This window comes from Amblyomma mixtum, chromosome 2, assembly GCF_055824585.1.
Source record: "Amblyomma mixtum isolate Tamu chromosome 2, ASM5582458v1, whole genome shotgun sequence".
Lineage (NCBI taxonomy): Eukaryota > Metazoa > Arthropoda > Arachnida > Ixodida > Ixodidae > Amblyomma > Amblyomma mixtum.
The window spans coordinates 37,409,588-37,432,688 of NC_143013.1; the positions used below are offsets into that span (position 1 = coordinate 37,409,588).

At 47.4% G+C, this 23,101-nt stretch overlaps 2 protein-coding genes across 3 annotated transcripts; both read right to left on the reverse strand.

The window, feature by feature from the left end:
- Positions 1-3,325: 3,325 nt before the first annotated feature.
- On the reverse strand, positions 3,326-15,745 carry LOC149359008 (cuticle protein 16.8-like). 2 transcript variants are annotated; one of them, XM_089568964.1, is made up of 3 exons: positions 15,653-15,745; positions 7,904-8,098; positions 3,326-5,040 (listed from the first exon to the last, which is right to left on the reverse strand). In XM_089568964.1, the coding sequence occupies exons 1-3, from the start codon at positions 15,689-15,691 to the stop codon at positions 4,681-4,683; spliced, it is 594 nt and encodes a 197-aa protein (XP_089425090.1). In that variant the 5' UTR covers positions 15,692-15,745; the 3' UTR covers positions 3,326-4,680. The 2 variants fall into 2 exon arrangements, with proteins under 2 accessions (XP_089425090.1, XP_089425092.1); XM_089568966.1 differs by lacking the exon at positions 15,653-15,745 and adding an exon at positions 10,528-10,578.
- A 2,087-nt stretch (positions 15,746-17,832) lies between these two features.
- On the reverse strand, positions 17,833-21,700 carry LOC149359009 (uncharacterized). The gene is made up of 4 exons (XM_089571190.1): positions 21,636-21,700; positions 21,395-21,485; positions 18,949-20,905; positions 17,833-18,009 (listed from the first exon to the last, which is right to left on the reverse strand). The coding sequence occupies exons 1-3, from the start codon at positions 21,645-21,647 to the stop codon at positions 18,972-18,974; spliced, it is 2,037 nt and encodes a 678-aa protein (XP_089427316.1). The 5' UTR covers positions 21,648-21,700; the 3' UTR covers positions 17,833-18,009; positions 18,949-18,971.
- Positions 21,701-23,101: the final 1,401 nt, after the last annotated feature.

The following is a 23,101-nucleotide window of genomic DNA, read 5'->3' on the forward strand; positions in this document are numbered from 1 at the left end:
ATCTGGCTCCCACAAGGCGTCGAGATCAGGATATTGGCCTTTCGATCTAACATGCGGCGAATCTGTTTTCATGTACACGTTTATATAAGCAGCTGTTACTGTGGTTAAAGCTCAAGCACAAAACAAGTTTTAAAAGATTTGCGACAAGGCTGATTTCTAAAAGGACGCTTAGTTACGTAATGCCACCATCGGCCCAACATGTGGTAACGATTTTTGTGGTCCCGCTAGAGCAGAAACAGCAGAAGCGTTCACGATTTCCAGAAGGCTTTGCTTCATCATGTGACTAGGCCACGCGGTCGTGGAACATGCCAGTTGGAGGGTAAATATGCATTTCCGTATTAAATGAAAAGAACGGGGAGGGGGGGGGGGGGGGTGATAAATGGTGAGTGTTCTAGGTGGCTAAATGAAGCTTCAGTAGGGAAAGAGCTGTCCAAAGTTATTTGTATGGTTGGCAGGAATGATTTACTGAACCTCAAAATTTCCAAGCTTGTGGCACAAATACAAGGCGAAACGAAGGAAATGCCCTAGGTATACACATTCTCAAGATTCTTCTGAATGACTTCTGTTTTCATTGAACATAAATTTAAACAGGACGGTCTATACTTTCTATTGACAGCCCCACTCGTTGCCATGAACGTTGAACCCGACGCACGTGATAAAATACCGAGGAAAACGTATTAAGAATTGTCAGTGATTTCTTCCACACAGAATGAAATTTCAATCACCGCATCACGTTGTTTCTCCTAAGGTGGGGTAGGAGAAAGATGATACATTACGTTCATGGCGTGGTGGCATGTTTGGTACTTTGAGAAGGATAGTAGTGGCCAATTAGAATAAGTGGTGCATGCATCGTGTGAGCCACTATCTTGAATTCTAATGCTGACTTTGCTGCAATGACTTCACACATTGAAAAGTACACTTCCAGGAAGCTAATAAAAATGCAATTTGAGGCATACTTTTTTTTTCTCGTTTTTTCGCCAGGTGGTCACTTCAAATACTTTACTTTCACTCTTGTTTGGGTTTACTGTGGATAATCGTTATAGTGGCAGTGAGAATTAGTATACTGAGTCAAAATAACCTTCCTGCCTTAGCCACACAGACGGTCGTTGTGAGAATGAATGAATGAATGAATGAATGGCGCTTATTTGATAAGTTTTCTTATAAAATCAAAGGGACTCATTGGCATTAAATTCGCACAACAAAACACTTCATAATCTTCGCACTCATACAAGTGCTTAAAGGGCGAATGTTTTAGGCTAATACGAGATGTGAAGGTAGTTAAAAGAGAAAAGTAGAGGAGGTAGATGTGGAAGCCAGTGTGTTGGCAATGTGGAGGTGGCGAATTTGTGGGGTTGGGGGTATGTGTGTGTGTGTGTGTGGGGGGGGGGGGGGGGGGGTGGATTAGCTCCGTGAGAAGCAGCAGGTAAAAAAACTGACAAAAGTGACGCGACGAAATCTGAAAGCAGAGATTAAATGCGCGATTAGAAATGAAGAAATCCGTGAGCAATCCGGGAAGGAAACGTTTGACACGGTGTTCAGGAGCAAACCACACGTGTCTTGTAGTACTGTGACTTGTAGCAAACGATGGAGCCCCAAATGCATTGCTGTTCTGGGAGCACATGTTTCTTTTTCTTGTTTTCTACAATGCCCTTTAACATCAGAGCCCTTTAAAACGGAAAGCGAACCTCTTGTTGAAAAAAAACACTCCGGTATTATAATGTTTAAAGTACACTTCATCGTATCTTGCGCGCATCTATCGTTCTCGAGGCCCTGTGCGCCGTTATCAGGAAACAAAGAAAGGAAACTAAAAGGTTTGTGTCTCTACTCCTTTAACTATCTCATAGTTTAGCTCGTCCTGAGAAGTAACGGCCTAAGTGTTAAACGGTAGCGCCCTAACGGACCTGACCGGCAGAGCCGACGCGGCCACTGGGGTCGCCCTCAGGCCTTCTTAAACGTGCGAATGAGATGCCCGGGCACTGCGCGCCTACACACACTGAGCCCGCGAGCGACTTATTAGCCCATGCGGAGGGTCGCTTTGACGAGATAGCTCTCGGCCGCGGCGCAAATTACTTCTCGGGAAGCAGCCCCTTTGTTCTCCCCTAATGAGATGACCTGGACAAAACAGAAAAGTGGAAGGAACGCGCTTCCTTGTATCTTTCTAAAGACTGGCCCGTTATCACCACTGGCTCTGACCTATGCGGACGGGCTCTGCGGTCGCAAACAGACTCGAATAGGGGGCGCGCAATCACCGCCCCTCTTTCTCTCTCTTTTCGCTTCAACGTTTTATCTCACCCGCCACTGAGCGACTGCAGCAACCACGGACACGTTAACTGGGTGTGCGATTAAGTGGCGCGACATCTCACAAGAGGCAGTCCGAGAGAGAAATGGCCGGGAGGGGTTTGCTAGCAGTGCATAATTGCGTGTTAAATTTAGCTGCTGCGACGCCGTGGTGAATGCACTCTCGGAATGCGAGGACGGGCGGCTGGCGAAACGGCCTGGGTGGTTTTAAATCAGTTTATCCTCGCGTGCCAAACGCGCCCTAGAGTGTGCTGGACAAGGAGTTTGGCTGGTGGCTGAGCCTTGAGGTATTAGCGGTAATCGTCGATTGCGATTTTTGTTTTTCATTTATTTTCTAGCAGCAAACGGCACACGGTTGAACGGAGAGAAAACAAAGTATTCTTTTTTCTTTCCGATCTTTTGGCTCGTCTTGAATGAACACTCTTGCTGAAAAACAGTAGCCGCATGCCTTGCTGCACTAGTTAATTTTTGTGACTAATGCCGTGATATAAATGGCGGTAGGCGGTATTGCATGTGCTTCCTCATGAAAACATTCGTTATTCTGGGACACTGTGTTGCTCAACTTTATGCCGGCGCATTTAAAGAAGCAAAATATTAAAGCATTTCAGGCCGTACCGACCGAAAAACATCATCGATTACGTAATAAATTCTGGTAGCATTCAAAGGAAACTTCTCGCACAGCGGAAACATGCAAGACAAACAAGTTTCCAATATGCACTCATTCTTGAAAAGCAAGAAAGCCTGCATTCGACTCAGTGCACGCAGCTGTCACACGTGAAGGCCTTCATATATGCTGAGCCCTTGCCGTACTGGAAAGAGAATGAGAGAGGAAAAGAAAGATTCTTTGTAAGTTACATAAGCCAGGAATACGAGGAAGCCGTCCTACAGTTCTTTCGCCACCACTCTTCGTGTTGGATGCAGTCGGATCTCCGTGCTTCCGCGGCTCAAACTTCATTTTCAAGCCTGTGCTGCGCATGCATAAGTCACAAACAAGAACGTCTGGAGAAGAAGGCCAGATAAGACACACTCTGAAAGAAGCATTGTTTACTGCATCCAACATCCCAGTGACATAGAGCCAGTACCAAGAACGAGAAGAAAAATAGAAGAGAACGTTTTTATGTACAACAGAGTAACACAGCCGTCGTACCAGCCACAAGCGTGGCATGGAACAGCTGTTGCGGTGCAGCCAAGTGAGAAAGGAAACGTCACTGAAGAAAAAAAAAGTGCCGGAGGAAAAATGGCGCAAAGAAATATGGCGAGAACCTTATGAGAAAGTGCGCAAACTCGGTTTTCCAAGACAACGCGTCACCCGGGCAGAACGGAGCGAAGGAAACTGGAGACCTGGCCCATCACGTCACTGCCTTTTTTTCTTGAACGGCAGTGACGTGTCTACCAGCCTGGACACGTTGAACATGGCTCCCCGTCATAATACAGAAGCTTCTAGCGCCGTAAAGACATGGAAAACAAGCCGCTTATTGCATAATACGCCTATCCAGACTCGAAAGGCGGTATGCACCTGAGGAATGTTTCATTTGTGCGGAGGCATGAACTCATCACGATACGCTATGCCCGAAGTCGTTCCACACACCGGCAGCCTTCCGCGTAGGAGCAGCGTGGCATTGGTGCGGAAGCCTTCGCATTTTCACTTCAACAGTGTGTTCGACTTCGTTTCTGGTAGGCAATGGGCCCATGATAAGCTAGGTGGCAAGCTCAGAACGTTATGGACAAGCTTTCTGTGAGGCTCCCTGCTCTTAGGACTTAGCGTTCTGTTCATTTGTGCTGCCTTACGAGTCGATACATGCGCCATCTGAAGACTTCCAAATTGTTTTTATTTACTTTGCAAAGCAATAAGAATTTGGGAACCAAACGAAGCACACATTTCATTACGTGATTCGCACTGAGATATCGATTCTGACAAAGAACGCATAAATAGAAGTGAAACGAAATGTATATTATCAGTGACAGGTATGCACCAGAAAGAAACTAGTACAACTCCCATATATCAGAGGCCACCACCTTAATTGTCGCTTACTAGTTTGGTGCCCTCAGGAATCACATGTTAGTCGTTCGACAAGATCCTACTGCAACAAACCTCCACCGCCCCCACTGAAGACATAATTAACGGTCACGCTAGCGGTTCTGGTGACGTAGTGTGCACGCACAGCGCGCCATTGTGAAAGAAGTGCGTTTCATGTGTTCGCACTACACGGCTAGCTCAGCGCCTAGACTAAATACTAGGGCTCCAGCATTAGAACAAGACAGGTGCTGCACTGACTATTCGCTACGCCACACGGCTACCTCCCGTCCAGTGGAGTGAAGGAGACACCTCCGCAACTCTCCGGCGGAGGCAGCTTCCGCGGGCCCCTCGGGCTTCAGGGAGTCTCACAGTCCCGGCGGGAATCTCGGCTGGCCTAGCGGCGCAGCGGGGAGCTTCCCGACGAAGGCGGACCTTGAGTCCGTCAGTGCCTGCTGCAGCACGCCCTGCGGCGGGGGCTCGACGGCGAGTTGCACGTCGGCCGGGTTCTCCTGCTTGACGCCCGGCTCGTTGGTCTTGATGTCCGCCCGGAAGCCGTTCTGGTCGGCCACGTAATGCACCTTGCGGTAGACGCCGAACGAGTCCGTGTAGCCGTAGCTGCCCTGCACCGAGCCGGACTCGTCACCTTTCTCCTGGCGGAACTGGCTGTTGCCGAACTCGTCCTGCACGTTGTAGCCGAAGTCGAATGGCTGCGGTCTACCGCCATCCTGTGAAGAAAAGGTGGTGGAAAGAGGGAGAAAGGGTGGTACTTCAGGGCGAAGCATCAGCAAGGAAATGACGCATCACTGGGGAGTCAAACGGAGAAATGGGTGCTGTGATGCCACCACACGATTTAATTTCGATATCACGCCATTGATGGCTTAATGCTTACGTCGTCCGGCTGCTCAGCCCACGGGCGCTGCATCGAATCCATGCCTCGGCATTCGCATTTTTTTGGAGGTGAAATGCAAACACGTCTGTACGCTGCGCGATGCCAGTGCACGTATAATAGAACTAGGTGGTAGAAATTTATCTGAAGCCCTCCAACTTCGGCTGTTGCGCGAGGTGCTTTATACCAAGAAATCACACCGGCCTCGGTTTCCTGTATTATGACACTACCGATAACTCTCACTGTCTCCCACTCGCCGATAATAATACTATTTATCATCAGGTATACAGCCAACATCAGCGGTACTTGGCCGCTCTGCCCTCCACTAAATCCCAATAGACAGCCGATAGGCAGTGAATAAACTTTCTATTCGTCTTCTTGTCGGGGCTGATAAAGTGCCATCTTTAGTCGTATATACCAGGCGTGCTTAGGAGCAAGCTAGTGCTCTTGTTGAAGGTGGTTTAAATCCTGACTGGCTCGACTATGTATCGGAGAACAGCGAAAATTGTGGAAGCTTTTCTTTGAGCCTATAGATGACAAGTTTCAATAGTGATGTTGAGGCCGCTTTGATCTACCTGGGATAGCAACGTAGTGGATGCCAGCGCTAAGGTGTGCCCATCGTTTATCAGTTTTTGATTGGCTGTTTCTACAGAATTAATTATTTTGGCTCTTCGTTCCTTTTCATTTATCTTTATTAGGCTTGAACCTGCTTTGACATATCTGTTAGATGCAGGTGTCTTCCAACCTTTTCCTTTTTTTTTCTCGTGATGGGGGTCCAGTCCGTATGCTTGAAGAGCTCACAACGGGTGTGACAAAAGATATTGCGAAGTAGTGACCGCTAGTACGATCTCATGTTTTCGAATTGAATACATGGCCAAGTCACAGCTGTATTTGAGTACCGTGACGACTCGCAACGCGCGCGCCGCATCCACTTAAAAAAGGTGCGCTCTGTGCGGATTAAAAAGTGAAGAAAATTGAACATTCTTAGAATACTCAACAAGTTGCAATGAGGGCTCCGCTCAACTGTGCATCTGTGCTTGAAATCTTGAGGCTAAACCCAAACGTGAAAAGGTTATCAAGAAGCGAGAGCGAGAAAACGTTTCCCACAGCTCCCAGTCCGGTGACCGATGCCACCACTCCTCGCCCAGCACGTTCTTCGCGAGTTCGAATGGGTGCGGCCGGAGAATGAATTGATGGCAGCCACGGGAAGTGAACCGCTCCTGCCACTCACCAGTCTGAGCGTCTTTGATATGGAGTGTAGCGCACGTTGGACAACGAGAGTGACGCTAGAGTTGTTTTTTTTTTTTTTTTTTTGCGGCAGCGACTGCAGTTTCGTGTGTTTGAAGATATCTGAAGTAATGTTCGGAGTGTTGTATCAGCAGCATTGATTCTAGTTTTGAAAAGATGACTATTATGGGCCGGAGGGGAGGAGTCTTCCGGTATAAGTGGAATGGAAGGCTTTTATTGAATCTGGCGTTTCCTTCCAGTTCTTGTCTTTGTAATGTTTCTTGTTGCGTTTCTTAAATTCTTCGGAAAGATGAAGGAATGCTGACTCTGCAGGCGTGCGTATTGCCTCCATTTTATCTCTCTACTTCTTGATAACCTGGTACATCCGATAACGACACAAGCGCAAGGCGCCTCATTGATCATATTAGTATGTCTTAATGTGGATTTCGGGTGCTGCTATCGGAGTGTCGTGCGGTAGCTTTTCTGTCGATGCGCTTTGTGATGCGCGTCCCACTTGTAAGTGAATTTTTGAGCTGAACTGGCCTCCATATTGAGGATTATTAGGTGAATGTGGGTGCCTTGATACAGAAGTATGAAATGTTTTTGTATGTTGCAGTGAGCTTAAATGTATCCGTTAAGTTAGAGTAAGTCTTTATATCGAGCAACTACTTGCTTATTAAACTTGGTCCGGCCCAGACAAGGGCAAATTTTTCTCAAACTGCAAAGTTTCTGAGAAAGCTGCAGAGTTTTCCTCTCTGGCTGTGCAGCTGATCCAATGTGGATGTTAGTAATTACGCCTTTTACATCTTGGCTCATACAGTTATTATGATCACTGAGATATCGAGTCAGCTAGGCATGCATTAATCTCAGTGATGCCGTGATCATCACCAATTTGAAGAGAAAAAGGTTTGTATATCTGTGGTTGATGTGAAACCTTGCTACCATTAACAGGGTGGTTTGTTATTTTGAATACTGAAATTACGGGCAGAGGCAGATTTTTGGTCACTCTTGCAGGCAACCGGGGGCGTACGGTCCTATTGTTGTTTGTATTTCTGCTCTTAATTAATTAATCTTCTTGTATAAAATTGTTCTCCTTATTAAGTGAAGTAAAAGTAAAAACAAATTAGTTAATTAAATAAATAAATAAATGAAAGTAATAAGCAGAGAATGAAGGGCTAATTCTGAAATCTCAATTGAATGCTACATGTAAAATCTGTCTGGCTGTGAAATGGGTCATCAGGGATTATGTGTAACAGTTCTACTTGTAGAAAGCCTCCTAGTAAAGCGAAAACTAAGTGAAGATGGTTGGTAGTAAAACCACTGGAGGTTTCCACATAACAGAGTTCATCAGTTAGCCAAGGTGGATCTAAGTGAGCGTCAATAACAGTAGCACCAACCGATTACGCTAGTGCACCATAATTGCAGAAGTTTTTTTTTTTTTTTTAACAGAAAATTACCCCTAAGTTCGAACTTACTAGTCCTGCCGATTGTCCATACGTGGAGCGGCCATATGTCGGAGCTGCCTGGAGGTAGTTTCCGGCCGACAAACCGGCCTGACGGAACGTCGTCGCCTGGCCGAGGCCGCCGAAGCCGTGGCCTTCCGTCTCCAGCTCCTCGCCTTTTCCATCTTCGCCATTGGCGGCTGCTAGCAGTACACCCAGAAGGAGAACCTGCAACGGAACATCAGCTGTGAAATTCTCAAGTCCTAACTAGACTTAAATGTTTTGCGAAATTCTTTGCGATAAAGGCTTTCTGAATGGCTTATTGGCGACGCCTTTAATACATTGTTTTGCGCAGTGGATAACAGGCTGAGGATTACTTTATCCCAGAATTCTGCAACCAACCATACCGCACACAATCGCCACAGCGGAGACCAAATCATCATTCCATATTCACCGAAACCTGTTATTTCGTCATTTTTGCCTACGTTGCAGCAACAAAGTTGTGGACCTAATTCTGCATAAAATAGTTTAAACCATTCTCTAAAAAAAACCAATGCCATTCCACACTTTCAAATAGTGAATAAACCTCTTCTCTCTTTTTTATTTAACAAATCCTCTGCGAGAAACTGTTGGTGCCGTCGCGTGTTTTTGCATAACGCGAGCTCTAATTTGGTTATTTGTATATGCCGCTTGCATGCTGTATATTCAATATTGTATATGTTTTATTGCGTATTATTGAGTTCCTGCTGCTCAATATATGTTTGCTGCTTCATTTTTTCCTTGCATATTGGTTGACTATGTTATTCGATCAACATTGGAGACCCTACCTAGGGTTGTTACTACTGGGCCTCCTTCTGTAATAAAAACATGAACTTCCGAACATTACTCACCCTCTTTAAGCAAAATGATAACCTCAGCGTGAACGTAGTCTAGACATTGTTGGGAAGACACAAACACCGGCAGTCTTAAGCTCAAACTGTTGAAAAAGTATAAGACAAAACATGCATGATGACCTCGGTGCATAGATTTAAAAGGCTGCTTTTCTACTTGAGAGTAAGTTACGCCCGCCTGCAGAAGAAACAAATGTTATCGAACATGCACTCTTTGCCAATGCAGGGTTCGGGCCTAGGACTTTAGCTATTGGGAAAGAATTTATGTCCTTATACGAGGGGGTACCCAAAAGAAACCAGAATAATTTTTTGAATCGGCACATCTTCTGTGGTACCGCGTTTTGCCGCTAGGAGTGCATAGAACGAACATTTCAGAGGCAGTAAGCCGAGTGCCGTCGTTGAAGGAGGTCAGACTAGTTTAGGCAGAGTTTTAGAGTGACGACTGTTTTGTGTGAGTGTCGTTTTTGCAATGGCTGATTTTCGTGAACAGCGTGCGCAGGTGAAATTCTGATTTTTTCTCGAAAAAAGTGGAACGGAAACTTTTGAAATATTCAGAAAGACGTTCAAGGACAATGCTATGGGGACAACTCAAGTGTTCCTGAATTAAATCCTGAATCAAAGCAACAGTCATGCCAATGGAAAACTTCAAATTCACCTCGCCTCAAGAAAGCTCGTCAGGTCAAATCAAACCTCAAAACAATGCTAATTTGTTTTTTTCAACGTGAGAGGAGTCGTCCATTCAGTATTTTTTCCGCAGGGTCAGACAGTTAGCCAGGCTTTCTGCTTGTATGGTTTGAAAAGATTGGGCAACAGTGTTCGGTGGAAGCGGCCTGATTTGTGGCAAACGGGTGACTGGTTTTTCCACCATGGCAATGTCCCTGCTCACACAGCCCTGTCTCTACGACAAATTCGGACCAAAAATGGCATGACCCTTGTTCCTCAACCCTCATACTCACCCGACCTTGCCACGTGCTACTTTCTTTGTTTCGTACAATGAAAAGACAGGTGAATGGAAAGCGTTTCGCTGATGTTGCTGAGGTGAAGAAAAAAACGACGGAGGGACTGTCAAGCCTCACAAAAGATGAATTTAAACAATGTTTTGAAAAATGGAATGAAAGATTCGACAAATGTATCATTGTAAGTGGAGAGTACTTTGAAGGATATTGAAGGTCTGTGCTTAAAATGTGAACAAATAAGTTCAAACAAAAATAAGTCCGGTTTCTTTTGGGTACCCCCTCGTAACGTGAGCTAGGTACTGAAAAGAGCTCATGAATTTGTCGTGGGAAGCAGGCTGACGGCCATTTTTTCGTGATCTCGATTTGCAGTTAAAATTAGCGTGGACAAAACTGCGAGCGTGTCCATAATGTTTGTAAAAACGCTGCTCCCAAGCTCAACCAAGGTAAAAGCGACAGGTTTGTCACGAAGGATGTCAATAACCTAAACAAAGTGTCATGCGAAAATCAACATTGCACACTTAAGATTGCTAGGGCAAGGGTGATTGCAATTCCAAAACTGGTATCACAAAACTGTTTCTTCGCCTTGTGATTTCAAAACAAATAGTGGAATTGTCATAGCAGATTTCTCACAGTGTAATAAAGATGTGCGGAGTAGTGGTAAAGCGGACTTATATTATTGAGACGTTAAGAAGATGTCAAGCACTGCACAACTCAGGGGCGAAAATTGTACGCTTCATTTCAAACCTCTCACCGTTACAAGCAACGCAGCGAAGTTCGTCGAACAGTCCAAGCATGAAAAAAGCATACTCACCGTGAGCATCGTCGAAGCTGCTCAGAAACGACAACTTCCGTAGGCGACACCGCTAAAGCGGGTAAAATCAGTGGCCACAACAAATGCCGTTCGTGGCACGCGGAAACGTCCGTAAAGATAAAGGTTTCTTCGATGAGCAGCGCTCGAGTTGAGCTTCGGTTCGCACCTGTATCAAAACAACGCCGCGCGTGCTCTCTCAGCACGTCTCAAAAGTGTCGACAAGTTGGCGACTCGGGGCTTTTATACCCGCGGCACTTTTCCTACAGCGGAGGAGTCTCCACTGTCTTAGCGTTCGCCGAAAAAGGGGTGGAAATGAGAGCCGAGAAAGTGGAGAATTAAGAGAAAAGACAAAAGTGCCGTCATCGTCATCGTCATCACTGTCATCATCGCCGGCGAAGTGAAAGACGCGAGGCGACTCCCTGCTGCGATGTCGCGCCCTCGCCGTGCGGATGACATCTTTGTTTCTGTTATTACTTTTCCGTCATTTTTTTTTTCGTTCTCGCCCCTTCTAACTCGTCCATCCTTGTCTTTCTGCGGCCTACATTGAAGCGAGGGAAACGGCGAAAGTGAAAGGTGTTGTCTCACTCCGTAGCACGCAGTGTCTTGGCCTTCTCTCTCGCTTTGTTTCATCGTTTTTCTTGTTGCGGCTGTCGTTAGTGTCTTTGCCTCGCCAAGGAGACCTGCAGGCGCATTCCTGCCGCTTTGAAATACGCGGCCACAGAGCGCGCCCATGTCAGGCGATTTTAATTGCGCTTCCCGGCTTCTTTTGTACCCAGGATTCCAGGTCGGGTGACATAAGAGCAGTTCCTCGTTTGAACTCCGGAATTTAGTCCATCGAGTCAGAGGCAGAGCGGAAGTTTTACACTAGCAAGTTTCGGCAGCTTGCAGTGTGACTGAATTATTTCACCGAGAAATAATGCAATCGAACAGTGACAGTTTTTGTAATTACTCTGAAATGGCTTTTTGTTCGCGTCATCTAAGTTTCCTAAGACGTTCCGCAGAAACAAAGAAAGTGGATGGAGACCTGCATCTTTTTATTCCGTGCTTTGAAGTCCTTTAACATCGTACCACATTACTCCTGAAGTCTGAATGAGTCCTAAACGATTAAAATATGTTTTAAAGAAAGCGAGAATGCTTTACGATTCTATAGCACAATAAATAAAAAAAAGAACTCAATTGCGCGAATTTTACTAATGAGTGTGCACATTGGACGAAGCTCGCTGCGAAAAACTATTTACTGACACTCCTTAATAGCTTATTGGCTAACATCCTCTTGTTACTTACACTGTGTTTTAAAGCGATGTTAAAGCAGGTACCCAAGTGGATCTGAGTTCATTGCATCGTTTGCTTATTTTTCATATTAAGGGTATGGAGAAAAGAGATCGGTTCGACGTCGGCAGTTTGTTTCCCATCCTGTGGTGTTATGTTCACCTACAAAAAGTTCAACGTCATACAAGAAAAGTTAAATTCAGTAGAGAGGCAGTCGATCCCTTTAGAACTACATTTTGCACTTGAGGTGTCACAGGTGAGTTAAATGCAAGCGATTTCTTGTTAGCTGTTCTACTTCGACGGAACATTGTGCCACGCAAACGTTGCATGCTTCAGGAGGAAAAAATTCAAAGGGTACCTAGATCTGTTGGCAGTGCGACAGTATTAAAAGCCGTTGATGCTTTTACCGGAAGCATCAACCGCTTTCGCTCTGGTGACGTCACTTCGCTCCAGCCAATGAAAATTATCCAGTCTTGTGAAGAAACTTTCCAGCCAATGGGCGAATTTCGTGATTGTCGACGCATTTTTTTCCCGATGATGAGGAGGAGGAGAAAAACTTTTATTTAACCAATGATAACTGGACGCTATTCCCTTCGGGTGGTGTCCTAAGTCCACGACATCATTGGCTGTCGCTGTCCTGTGCGCCCACTCTATCAGCCGTTGCTCGTCTTGTGGGTCTATGTTTTGACAGAGCGGCCTCCCGAGAGGAGAAAGTGGGGTGGAAGCACCAGGGCACCGACCCGCCATCCTTAAAGAGGAGGCTTTTAGCACGTCAGTGCAACAGACAAGGAGAGGAATGAACTAGCCACGGTTGCCGTTCTGAACCCGTTCGCATGTTAGCCGCGACAGCATTTGCAGAAAAGTAAAAGTACCCTTGTTTAGTTAAAATATGAAACCACTGTGTTAAGCGCTTTCATATTGAAGCCAGGAAGTAGCCAAGTACAAATTTGTAAAATAAATCTTAGGCGAATGCATGTGCTAGAATTGTGATTATATATGTCCAAAAAAGATTGGGCGTGAACTCAGCGATTTCGAAGGGAGGCTTTTGCGTGACGTTATCTTCAATTACATACCATATCACATGAACACCTTATAATGATACTATCCTTACTATCGCATATCAGATCGCATTTAAAATGCGTCGATAATTTTTTCGTCTCTACAGTTAAACGTTGATTCGCACTTAACGCAATGATAAAAGCCTCTCTGCCTCCCCCTTCCCATCTTACTTTGGTTAACTGCCTGGTATTGGACCAACTGGATGACCTGCGAGCTAGTGCTCCACGCCTAGGACATTTTTAGAGCTTAATATATCGGTCTTTAAAATAGCGCTTTTCTCTCTCTCTATCTCTCTCTCTTCAAATGCCTTTTCGGGACAGAATTTGCCTTTCCTTAAGTGTGTTTGGCGCTACAGTATGCCCACTGGTCAGCTAGAAACTGTACACTGTAAAATTGCGAAAAGAAACTCTAAAAAGTCATAGCATGAAAAAAACATAGCTCTTGCATATAATTGTTCGAAAGTATATGACTCACATCTGTTAGCTGGTTAGTTTCCGCAGATATTACATTGCCTTTACTTCTTTTCATATTTTTATTTCATCTGATTCGAAATTTAGAGGTCGAGCAAAACATTAGACAGCGCAACTGCGGAAGCTCGTGGGCCTGTAATTAGAGGCGGGAATATTTAAGCACTAGCTTGGTTTTCATACCTCTTTCTTCTTTCTTGTTGCCTGTCGTTCAAATGGCTGAGAAGCCACGCCCACAAAGGAAAGAGCAACGGGAGCGTTTCGGAAGGCACAAAGAGGCAGAAACCGGGTCGACAGGTCAGCCTCCGCCAACCTCTCGCCCGACCAGGTCGCGCTATGACGAACAGAGAGGGGTTCTATGCGAAAAGGAGGAAGACGTCCGTCGCCGACAGAGCCGCCTCAGGCAGAGTAGCGAAGCTCAGGCAGAAGTCATTCGCGATGTCGTCGGCAGGTGACGCTGGGGTATCTCACGTAACAAGATGACACATCTTTGTAAAACTCGCGAAGTTTTTGCCGAAGATGCTGTTGAGAAGAAAGGCGTGTACGTACGGAGCCGGATGGGCACGAAATACCTCCTACCGACCTGGGCGCAATAATTACTAATTATCGACAAATGCAAGTATGTATGTTATCGTTCCATTCTTGAGACAACGCCGCCGCGGTCGCTGAATGGTTATGGCACTCGGCTGCTCACCTGAAAGTCGCGGGTTCGGTCCCGACCGCGGAGGTCAAATTTCGATGGAGGCGAACTTCTAGAGGCCCGTGTACTGTGCGATGTCAGTGCACGTTGAAGAACCCCAATGTGGTCAAAATTTCCGGAGCCCTTCACTACGGCGTGCCTCATAGCCCGAGTCGCTTTGGGACGTTAAACACCGTTAAACGAAACGAAACCAAACCATTCTTGGGACACGACTGCCATGCATTCGTGCATGGCATTCACTATGCCATGCACTCGTGCGAGCAGCGCGCGCGTGCGCGCACGCACGCGCACGCGCACGCACGCACACACACAAACACACACGCATGCACGCAGGCACGCACATACGCATACGCCACGCGCACGCACGCAGGCACGCACATACGCATACACCACGCACACTCACACGCACGCACATGCAGACACACAAACGGAGGCGGCGGCGGAGATTTCAACCTCGTATTCTTTGGAGCACGAAATAATAACCATTAAAGAGAGATCCTATATATACATGAATGTCTGTGGGATCACGCATACAGCAGGCAAAAACAGTCAAATGACTTACGTGTTATAATCTTCTCGGCACCCTCCGGAAGACTTGCCAGGTAACCGCTTTGATTTCTTACTTTTATTCTTCCATCCTCATCAACCTGTAAATATCAGCTGTGTTCTGCAGCCTAACTCTTTATGCGCGCATTTTCAGAAGCGGAGCACCTAATTACCAGTATTCCCGTCACGGCTATTGATAAGGCTAACGCAACTTACTCCGTAACCGAGCAAGGCCTCGTAAGGAGAAGCTTACGCAAAAGCACGAAAAAGAAAGAGAACTACATGCCAGGTTATTCGTGGACGCCGCTGAATTTGCATGAACGGCGAGCAGAGAGCTGTTCTTACGTGTGCACAATATGCAATGCCTTCGCGTCCTTAACCCAATATGTCAGTCGGCAGCCCTGCCATAGATCACAGAGATCACTTGACCTATATCTAAAGGTATCTAAAGGTGTATATCGCGTCAGATTTGTCGTCATGCTTCAGATACCAATCGTTTAAGCCTAATAAGCAGACAAAAACAAACACTGGTATATCTTATGGCAACAGGCTAACCCGCAGCAGTTTCAAAATAGACGCTAAACGAGGGCTTTCCCTTTTGTTCTTCAAAGAAATAAACTGTCAAGTGTACTGCAACCAGAAGCGTATAGCTTCGGGCTAGCTGGCTTAACACTTGGTGGCTAGTTGGCCTAACATAACACTGCGCCAGCAGACGAGACATCACGTAGAACGGACTAACAGAGACCTGTAGCTACAGCTTAATGAAAGACCATCATATTATGACATATGACATGAGTATGCCATGTGTTTGTGCGCATGCGTAAGGCTGTTTATGGGAAACGGCTCCTCGTTTTCCGATAGAAAGTAGTTGAAAGTCTGAGTTCGTCCTGTCTACTCCTCCTCTCTCTCTCGTCTGCTAGCGCAGTTCTATATTTTCTATCTTACTAGCACAGCTATTCCGTAACTAAAGGCGATAATACACACTGCACGTTACGGAAGCCGCTTGATTACGTCATCATCAGAAACCAACGCAGATTGATTGCGTACGACATGTACGACTTGCTGTAGGAGGAGAAAGCGTCACCTGATAATTCGACGGCGCATCTCTGGGATGCGATTCCATCGTCTGGCCCGGCGTAACCAGGTTAAAAGGTGTCACCGGGGAAGTTATCGCGAATCAGAGCGAAAGACCTCTTGGAAACTGGACCGACCTTCTGCGGTGAGCGCGGCGGAAGCGCGACCTTGTTTCGCAGCGGCAGACGCGACAGCCGACGGCCCTTTTTCGCGTCGCTTAAAGCAAAGAAGAGCTGGTTTGTATGCCGACCAACTGGACCGGCTTTGAACGTCCTAAGAAGCACTGACACGCACTCGTTTGCTACGGCCTTTGGAACTAGTCGATGTGAGTGTGGGAGCCATTTTATGCGGCTGATTTTTTTTACAAAGAGTAGGAAGACTATACGATCGAAATCAATTTGTTTGCCTAGCATCGCTACAGCACTCTGCAGTTGCGCCACAATTAGCTTGGAAATACTCCTATTAAATTACTCGGTATTCGCTCTTGGTAGCCGACTGATGGCACTAGTTGGTGCTGCCCAGGAAACCAGGGCTTAGTGATTGAAAAACAAAAAAAAAACGCAGAAGGAGACGGGACAAAGGCAGGCGACAACACAGGGCGACACTGACAACTGAACATTTATTGAAGGTTAAATATTCAGTTAGTAGCAACCTGTGTTGTCACCTGCATCGGTCCCGGTTTTTTTTTTTTTTTTGCGGTTTTCGTTCTTTATATTGTGCTACCAACTGGCCTGCAACTATGCCCTCCTAACTTAGCAGCTGTCCTTCACTGGCTACCACTTTTCATGAGCGACATTGTGTCACTTCCGGTTTCCTAAGCCTCAGAACCAAAGTTTAAAGCAGTTAAAATTGCTTTCAGCACCTTTAATCTAAACTTCAGTCTCTCTGTCTCCGTGTTTTCCATGCCCTTCTCGGTTTTATGTCCTGGAAGGTTCTGGCCGAAGTATTATATACATTACTTTCTAAGCTGTGGGTGCATTTCGAATCAAACGCTGTCACGCAGTACCTTTTTTGTCTTTGTTTCTTGACGATATGTGCGTGAAAAAGCTTTACATTCTGTAACAAGGGGATATGGTAGGTCGCGACTTGATTATTTATGGTGAATGAAAACAACTGAGACGATAATAATAAATGGTCTTAGCATGTTGTGCCGAACTACTACTGCAGTGCATTATGTTTGTCTCGCCTTCGTGGTCACGTACTAGTAAAGTTAGGCTAATGTAAAATGCAGCCTTTATGAAAATATAAGTGACCACAGTAATTCCCTTTGGGTCACGTTGCGTGGTTCGGCCCGCATCGCCAGCGTTCTTGTGAAGATCCTCGATTTTCCGAAAGTCACGCCTTCCACGGATCTCACAAGCACCGCACAGTGGGGCACAGAAATTTCTTCGGGCTGTTTACTTTTGACAATGACTGCGCGTGCATTCCACGAAAAAATAAAACAATCTTGAAGGGTTGAATACGAACCTTGATCGTCCGAAATATCTGCCTCTTGACACTTTTGCGAATATCCGTAAAGGAAGAGTATTTACCTAATTCCTGAAGTCAAGATGAACCGACTGCACCGCTCGCTAATCATGGGCCAATCTGCGCTACACGTGTTTTCGCCTCATGTTTCCCGGTGTTGATTTCACTCTGCGACAGCACCGCCTCGGGGAGCACGATGAAAAGAAATGCGAAGCTCACGTATGAGGCGAGCAAGAAATGCACCGCAAACGGATTTTTCCTTTAATTAAGGGACACTTACTTTTTCCCGGATTCCTCGTTCGCAAATGACACAAATATGAAGGCCGAAGAAACCGGCTCTAAATTTGTTTCACCCATTAATCCTTCGGTTTGCTGGCACAGCGTCAAATTCACCGGCAGGTACGACGAAGTGCAACGACCTTCGTCTTGTTCGTACTTAATCATTGCCTTGCTATCGACCGTGCTGGCGCGTGGGTTGAATAGAAGAAAGCTTGTCTGTTATTTGCACTGAACCCCTCGCTGCTCTATCCTTGTAGTGCAGGAGAAGACACTTGATTAAACGGTGGCTGAATTTTCTAGAAGCCCGCTTTCCGATATTTGCCAGTGGGAATTCCAGACAAGCTTGTTAAAACTAGAAGTACTCGCTAATATTTTTTTTTCGTAGGGAAGGCTTAATTCGATTATTATGTCGGGTAGTAACAAGAAAAGAAAAAAGAGCAGAGAAACCTAGATAATAATTTATTCAGTTTAGACAACGAATAAGGATCGGCAATGAAGGTGATGAAAGACTGAAATCACGAGCTGGCAATTTTGCTTTCGTGAGCCGCTTGAGATGACGTGGAGATGAATCTTGGTTTCTGCAGATGAATGCCTCCATGAATTTGTACAGTCGATGATGCTCTGCAAAGGAAAATGAATATATATATAGCTTAAAATGACAAAATATCACCATCAGACCTCAGAGTGTTTCTAGATATAACGCAGTCACTGATACTAGACAAGATGGGCGCAATCTAACAGCGTAAGCCACGAGCAGGTGTTACGTAACCTTGTCCATGCCATGCGAAATTAGAGATCGCAGACTAGCATTCATTCTTCGTACTTCCAGAGCAAAAAAGAAAAAAATATACTAAAGGAACCAGATTAACACACAGACAGTTGATAGGGGCGTTTAGAGGAGGAATGACTAAAATACATTTTTCATACGAAGAAAAATTCCGAAAAAGTGAAAATCGAACCAGAACGTGCTTGGTGAAATATCAAACGTTTAATACGCATTTCATGCAGAAAGCAGATTTCTGAAAAGTTCTTACATAACTTTATGAGCTAAAAAGAAACCTTTTCTAGCACTGCGAGAATTAATGCGCTGTATAAAACTCGGCCTTGAACGCTCGATAGCTCTGCGTCGATTAATTTCTCATTATTGAGACGTGTCTGGAAGCGACGAACAAAATACGAATAAAAATAAAAGCGAATGCGCGTATTGCGCGACATTCTCGGACTGCTACCGAATATAAAAGCGGCTAGCCAGCTCATTCATATTTATGCGTCCGCTCGCAGGAAATGAACCAAATCAAAGAACGCTTAGCCGGGCGTAGCGACGCCCCATGTGCCTCGGGCGCGCGGTAAAGAAGAAGAAAGCCATCAGAGAGAAGTGCGAGCGGAACTGAATTAAACATGCCCACACACGCGCAGAAACTGATAACTCTACGGGAAAACTGAATGCGCCCAAACTTTCAGAATACAAATCAAGCAAGTGCACGGCCTCAGAGAGCAGAAGCGAAGGAGAAAAAAGCAAGAGTGGTCTGCACGGAGCGAGTGACGTGGCCGGGTACTCACATGGGTAGAGATCTCGGAGTCGTTCACGAATGGACTCCCTGAATAATCCTTTTACTCAGGTCGTAGACAGAAGACGCGTCGAAAGGCGAGGCTTGATACCTCAGTCTTCCCGCGGTTGACCGGGCTATCCTGGCTTGGCCGTAAGGGTCAGCGACGATGGTCGCATAAGGGAAAGCGTAAGGGTTGTGCTGGTAAGCCTGGATCTGGCCGGGCTGCGCCACTTGGTATGTCGACGGGTCCAAGGGTGTGTACTGCTGGTAGAGACCGCCGGGATACGGAGACGCGGCGACTGGCTGAAGCTGAGGTGCTTGTGGCTGTGGGGCTGCAATCACACGAGGCTGAGCCTGGAGCTGCGGCTGCACTTGTAGTGCAGGCTGAGGAGCCGCTGCATGACCCGGTGCCGCGGCAACCACGTTAGGCTGCAGATGAAGCTGCGGCTGCCCAGGGGCCGCTACTTGAGCAGGGGCTTGAACCTGAGGCTGAGTGAAGACTCGCTGCACCGTCGGTCCTGGTCTCAAGACCTGGGTCGGAACGGCAGGTGGTCGCGATTGACCCAATGACGTACGCACGGGCTGCACCGGCACCGACGACGCGAGCTGTCGATTGTAGACGACCTGTCCCGGTGGCACCGCGACGAGCGGGGATGCTCCGAGCTTGTGTGTCTCAGCCACTGGTTTAGGCGTCGTCTTCTTCAGTGCGTCGGCGCCACCGGGAAAGTGGGAAGTCTTCGAGCGAATGGAGGATGGCCTTGGGAGTGGAGGCAGGGCTGGCGGAATGTTCTCGACTGGGAATGTCGGACGGAACTCGATGGTTGCCGTAGAGGTAGCCTTGCGAGAAACAATCGGTTTCGGCGGAGCACTGACCCGTGGTACGGCAGGAAGAGCAACGGTCTGGATGTCCGGTGACTCCTCCCCCGTTTTGTCAGGGATACCGCCTAGGGGCGGCAGTTCGATGCTGTCTGGGATCCTAAGCACCGGCTTGATGGGTACATCTGAAGGCTTCGGACCTCCTGGACGTTTTCTGTAGATGACGTTTTTGAGGATGTGCTTGCTCGGAGTTCCACCTTCCGGCTCCCGCACCATGAATCCGACGACGGGAGCAAAACTGCTTGTCGGTGCTAGAGGAGGCTGCGGTGCTGAGTCATCCTTGTCGAAGTCAACAAGGACGGCTGTGACAGATCCCGAGCCAACAGCTTGTCTTCTCTGTCGCCGATGGAAGAAAGGGTTGAACAAGGCGGAATCTTCGAACAGGGAAGCAACGCCATATTCACCCTCGGGCGTCTTGTAGGATACTCCTTTGGGATGGTCCGCAAGAGTTCTCAAGAGTCCATCCGGAGAACTTGATGCGTCCCTGTGGACTGGGTACTCCCGGCTAAGTTTAGCTTCAAATTTCTTATGCTTTTCCGAGTCGTGGCTGAAACGTGGATGGCGACCTTCGAATACAGATCCAACGCCGTAGCTTCCTTCTGGTTTCTTGAATGAAATGCCCTTGCGTGGATTCTTTTTGAGCGCTTCTTTGGCAAGCCTATACAGACTGGTACGGTCGTATTCATCTTTTTTAAGATGCTTGGGCAAAGTTGCTACACCGCTTAGTTCAGACTCAGAGGTAATCAGGTCTTCAGAACTAATCGGCGCATCAAGGCTTTCATCAGGAGACCGTTTTTGTATACGGACAAGGCGGCCAGGGGCAGTCAGAGAACCACCATTCGCTCCTCTTTCGATGTAAAGGCTTCCAAGACCGAGCGCCTCCGTCAACCTGCCATTGCCGTTTGCAGCTATCGTAGCTCCGGCAGGAATGGCAAGGCGCCCGTTTTGAACCACAGATCCAATGCCGTATGCCCCTTCGGGTGCCTTGTAGGAGCGTCCAATGGGAAGATTTAAGTTAACTGCCGGGCCAGAGCTCACTGGTGCGTTTGGTAATGGCGGCGCTCTGATTATATTCGCTGCGGGAACTTGACCTGCGCAGAAGACGTGCACGCATTTAGCCGTATAGGTGGGTCAGCTTTTATGAATGAGGGGACTGCTTACTGCATTACTTATACTTTCAAACTAGGATTGAAATTCAGCAAACATAGATTTTGTCTCAGAACAATCAAATGAAATAATATTTTCTAAATCGCACTTTTGTATCTGCATTCACACGTTGCCTCCCCCTAGTTATTCCCCCGGGGTTTACTGGGGCCATGAGGCTTGACTATTGATCGAACTAGGTGGCCAGAGCTTACTTCCCGAAAGGCATGTTTCTCGTATGTACCATTTAAAAACTATTCCTATTGGTATCTTGAAGTCGTCAAAGCCCAGATTCTATTCTCGTCATGCTGTCAAAATTAGTGAACACACATTTAGCCTAGTAACGCAGGTCGACAGTAGTCGACCGTGACACTCGGTCACGGCTATGACGTGTGAACAGGGCACAGATCGACCACGCGGTCTATCTGCCGACCTACCTGTTTGAATTCCACTGATTCCCACGCCATATGGGATGTACCGTTGTCCGTGGACACACAGAAATGAGGCCAACAGAACGATTGCCAATTGCTGAAAAGAGCAGGAAACAACGCGTCGCGCTTAATCCATGGGGCACATTCCTCGAGAGTCGCGGTGCACGATCCTCCCAGTCACAAGCCTAACGAGACCAGCGGTCGCCGTCACCACCGCACCGGCGAGCCGCCGAGGTGAACCGCTTACCTGCGCCTTCATGTCGAATGTGGCAAGGTGTTCACCCTCGTCGCTCGCTTTTATAACGGGCGTGCTCGGGTGACCAATCCCGATGCGCGCGCACCCTCCGTCCTGTGCGGCTCGCGGAACGAGTCCCGGTGGCGGAGATTACCGACGAGGTGAAAGTGTATTTCTCGGTTGCAAAAGATCCGTATGAGGGCCCTTCTTTCTTTCTGCACTCCTTAGCTGGCGCCTTAACGTGCAAGAGGGCTCCTTCACCAGGAGAGAGTGCGGCCCAGAGAGGGGGCGTTCTGGGGAGCGACTATCAGCGCAGACCATCTGACCAGACGCGTTCCGCATTCTCAATCACGGGCGCCGCTATAGCCAGACCGCCACGAGTCGACGTCCGGCCTGAAGAAGAAGGCAAGGTTACGGCATCAGACGCGAGACGGCCGCTTGCGTCGCTGCAGAACCGCAAAGGATAAACTGCAACCCGTTAGCCTCTTCCATACGTAAATGCGCCATTTCTTTTTATCGCTCTTCCTGCCCCATTGGCGGCGCTCATTATATTTTTAAAGCCTTTACTCTCGACGTGCTTATGAGGAAACGCTGGCCAAAAGGACGTCCTCTTTTTCTCCGCTTTGCTCAAACGCTTCGATAGTCACGGTGGTGTTTACTGAATCTTAACGAACACCACTCGCCCTCTCGAGGGTAGCGGAAGCTGGCACGCTCCAGCGACTGTCTCGTAGTTGGTGTAATAACGCGGTCTAGCCAGACCGGCAGGAAGCAGAGCGCAAGCTGACTGCGCGGTGTGTGAACAGCGCCAACGTAGTGCTGGTGTATTGCGCCGCACGAGAATTGCGCGCTTGGAAGCAACCACGAAACAAAGAAGAAAAAGAGACTTTTTTTTTTTTTGACAAGGACACCACAGAAACGCTTCAAAACCAAAGAGGCCTAAGGGAAGGTCCGCTTTCTGGTTTCCCGTGTAGAGCCTTTCTTTGGTTCTCCTGAGCCCGCGGCAACGGTTTTTGCGGACTTGACAACAGGCAAACTATCAAGGTCAAGGCGGCCATAGCGCAGCTCATAAACAGGACTGACCCGGAGGCAATCGCAAGCGGGCTTTTCGGGCCAAATTTCTCAATATGGCGACGTCAGAGTGAGCGCGTGACATGCATGCGAAGTGACTCGTCACAGGCGAGTAATTCAATATCGCCTCGCCCTTCAGGGCAGCCGGCGATTACTCCATGCGGTGGCGAGCCGTGCGCCTGTGCCGGTTCGATAGGCTCTAATGCTCTAATGACCCGCTCGAGTAGGGGTGGGCGGTGTAAGGGGGGGGGGATTGAGTAGCCGGGTCTGGTACACACGGGTCCTTGACGTATTTCCGGAAAATCGAAAGGTTCGTCGTACGAGACCGAGTGTACTGAGAGCTCGCCTGAGAAGAAAGGCGTGACGAAAAGAGTGGCGCTGTTTGGTAACAGCTAGGAGGCAGTGTGCAA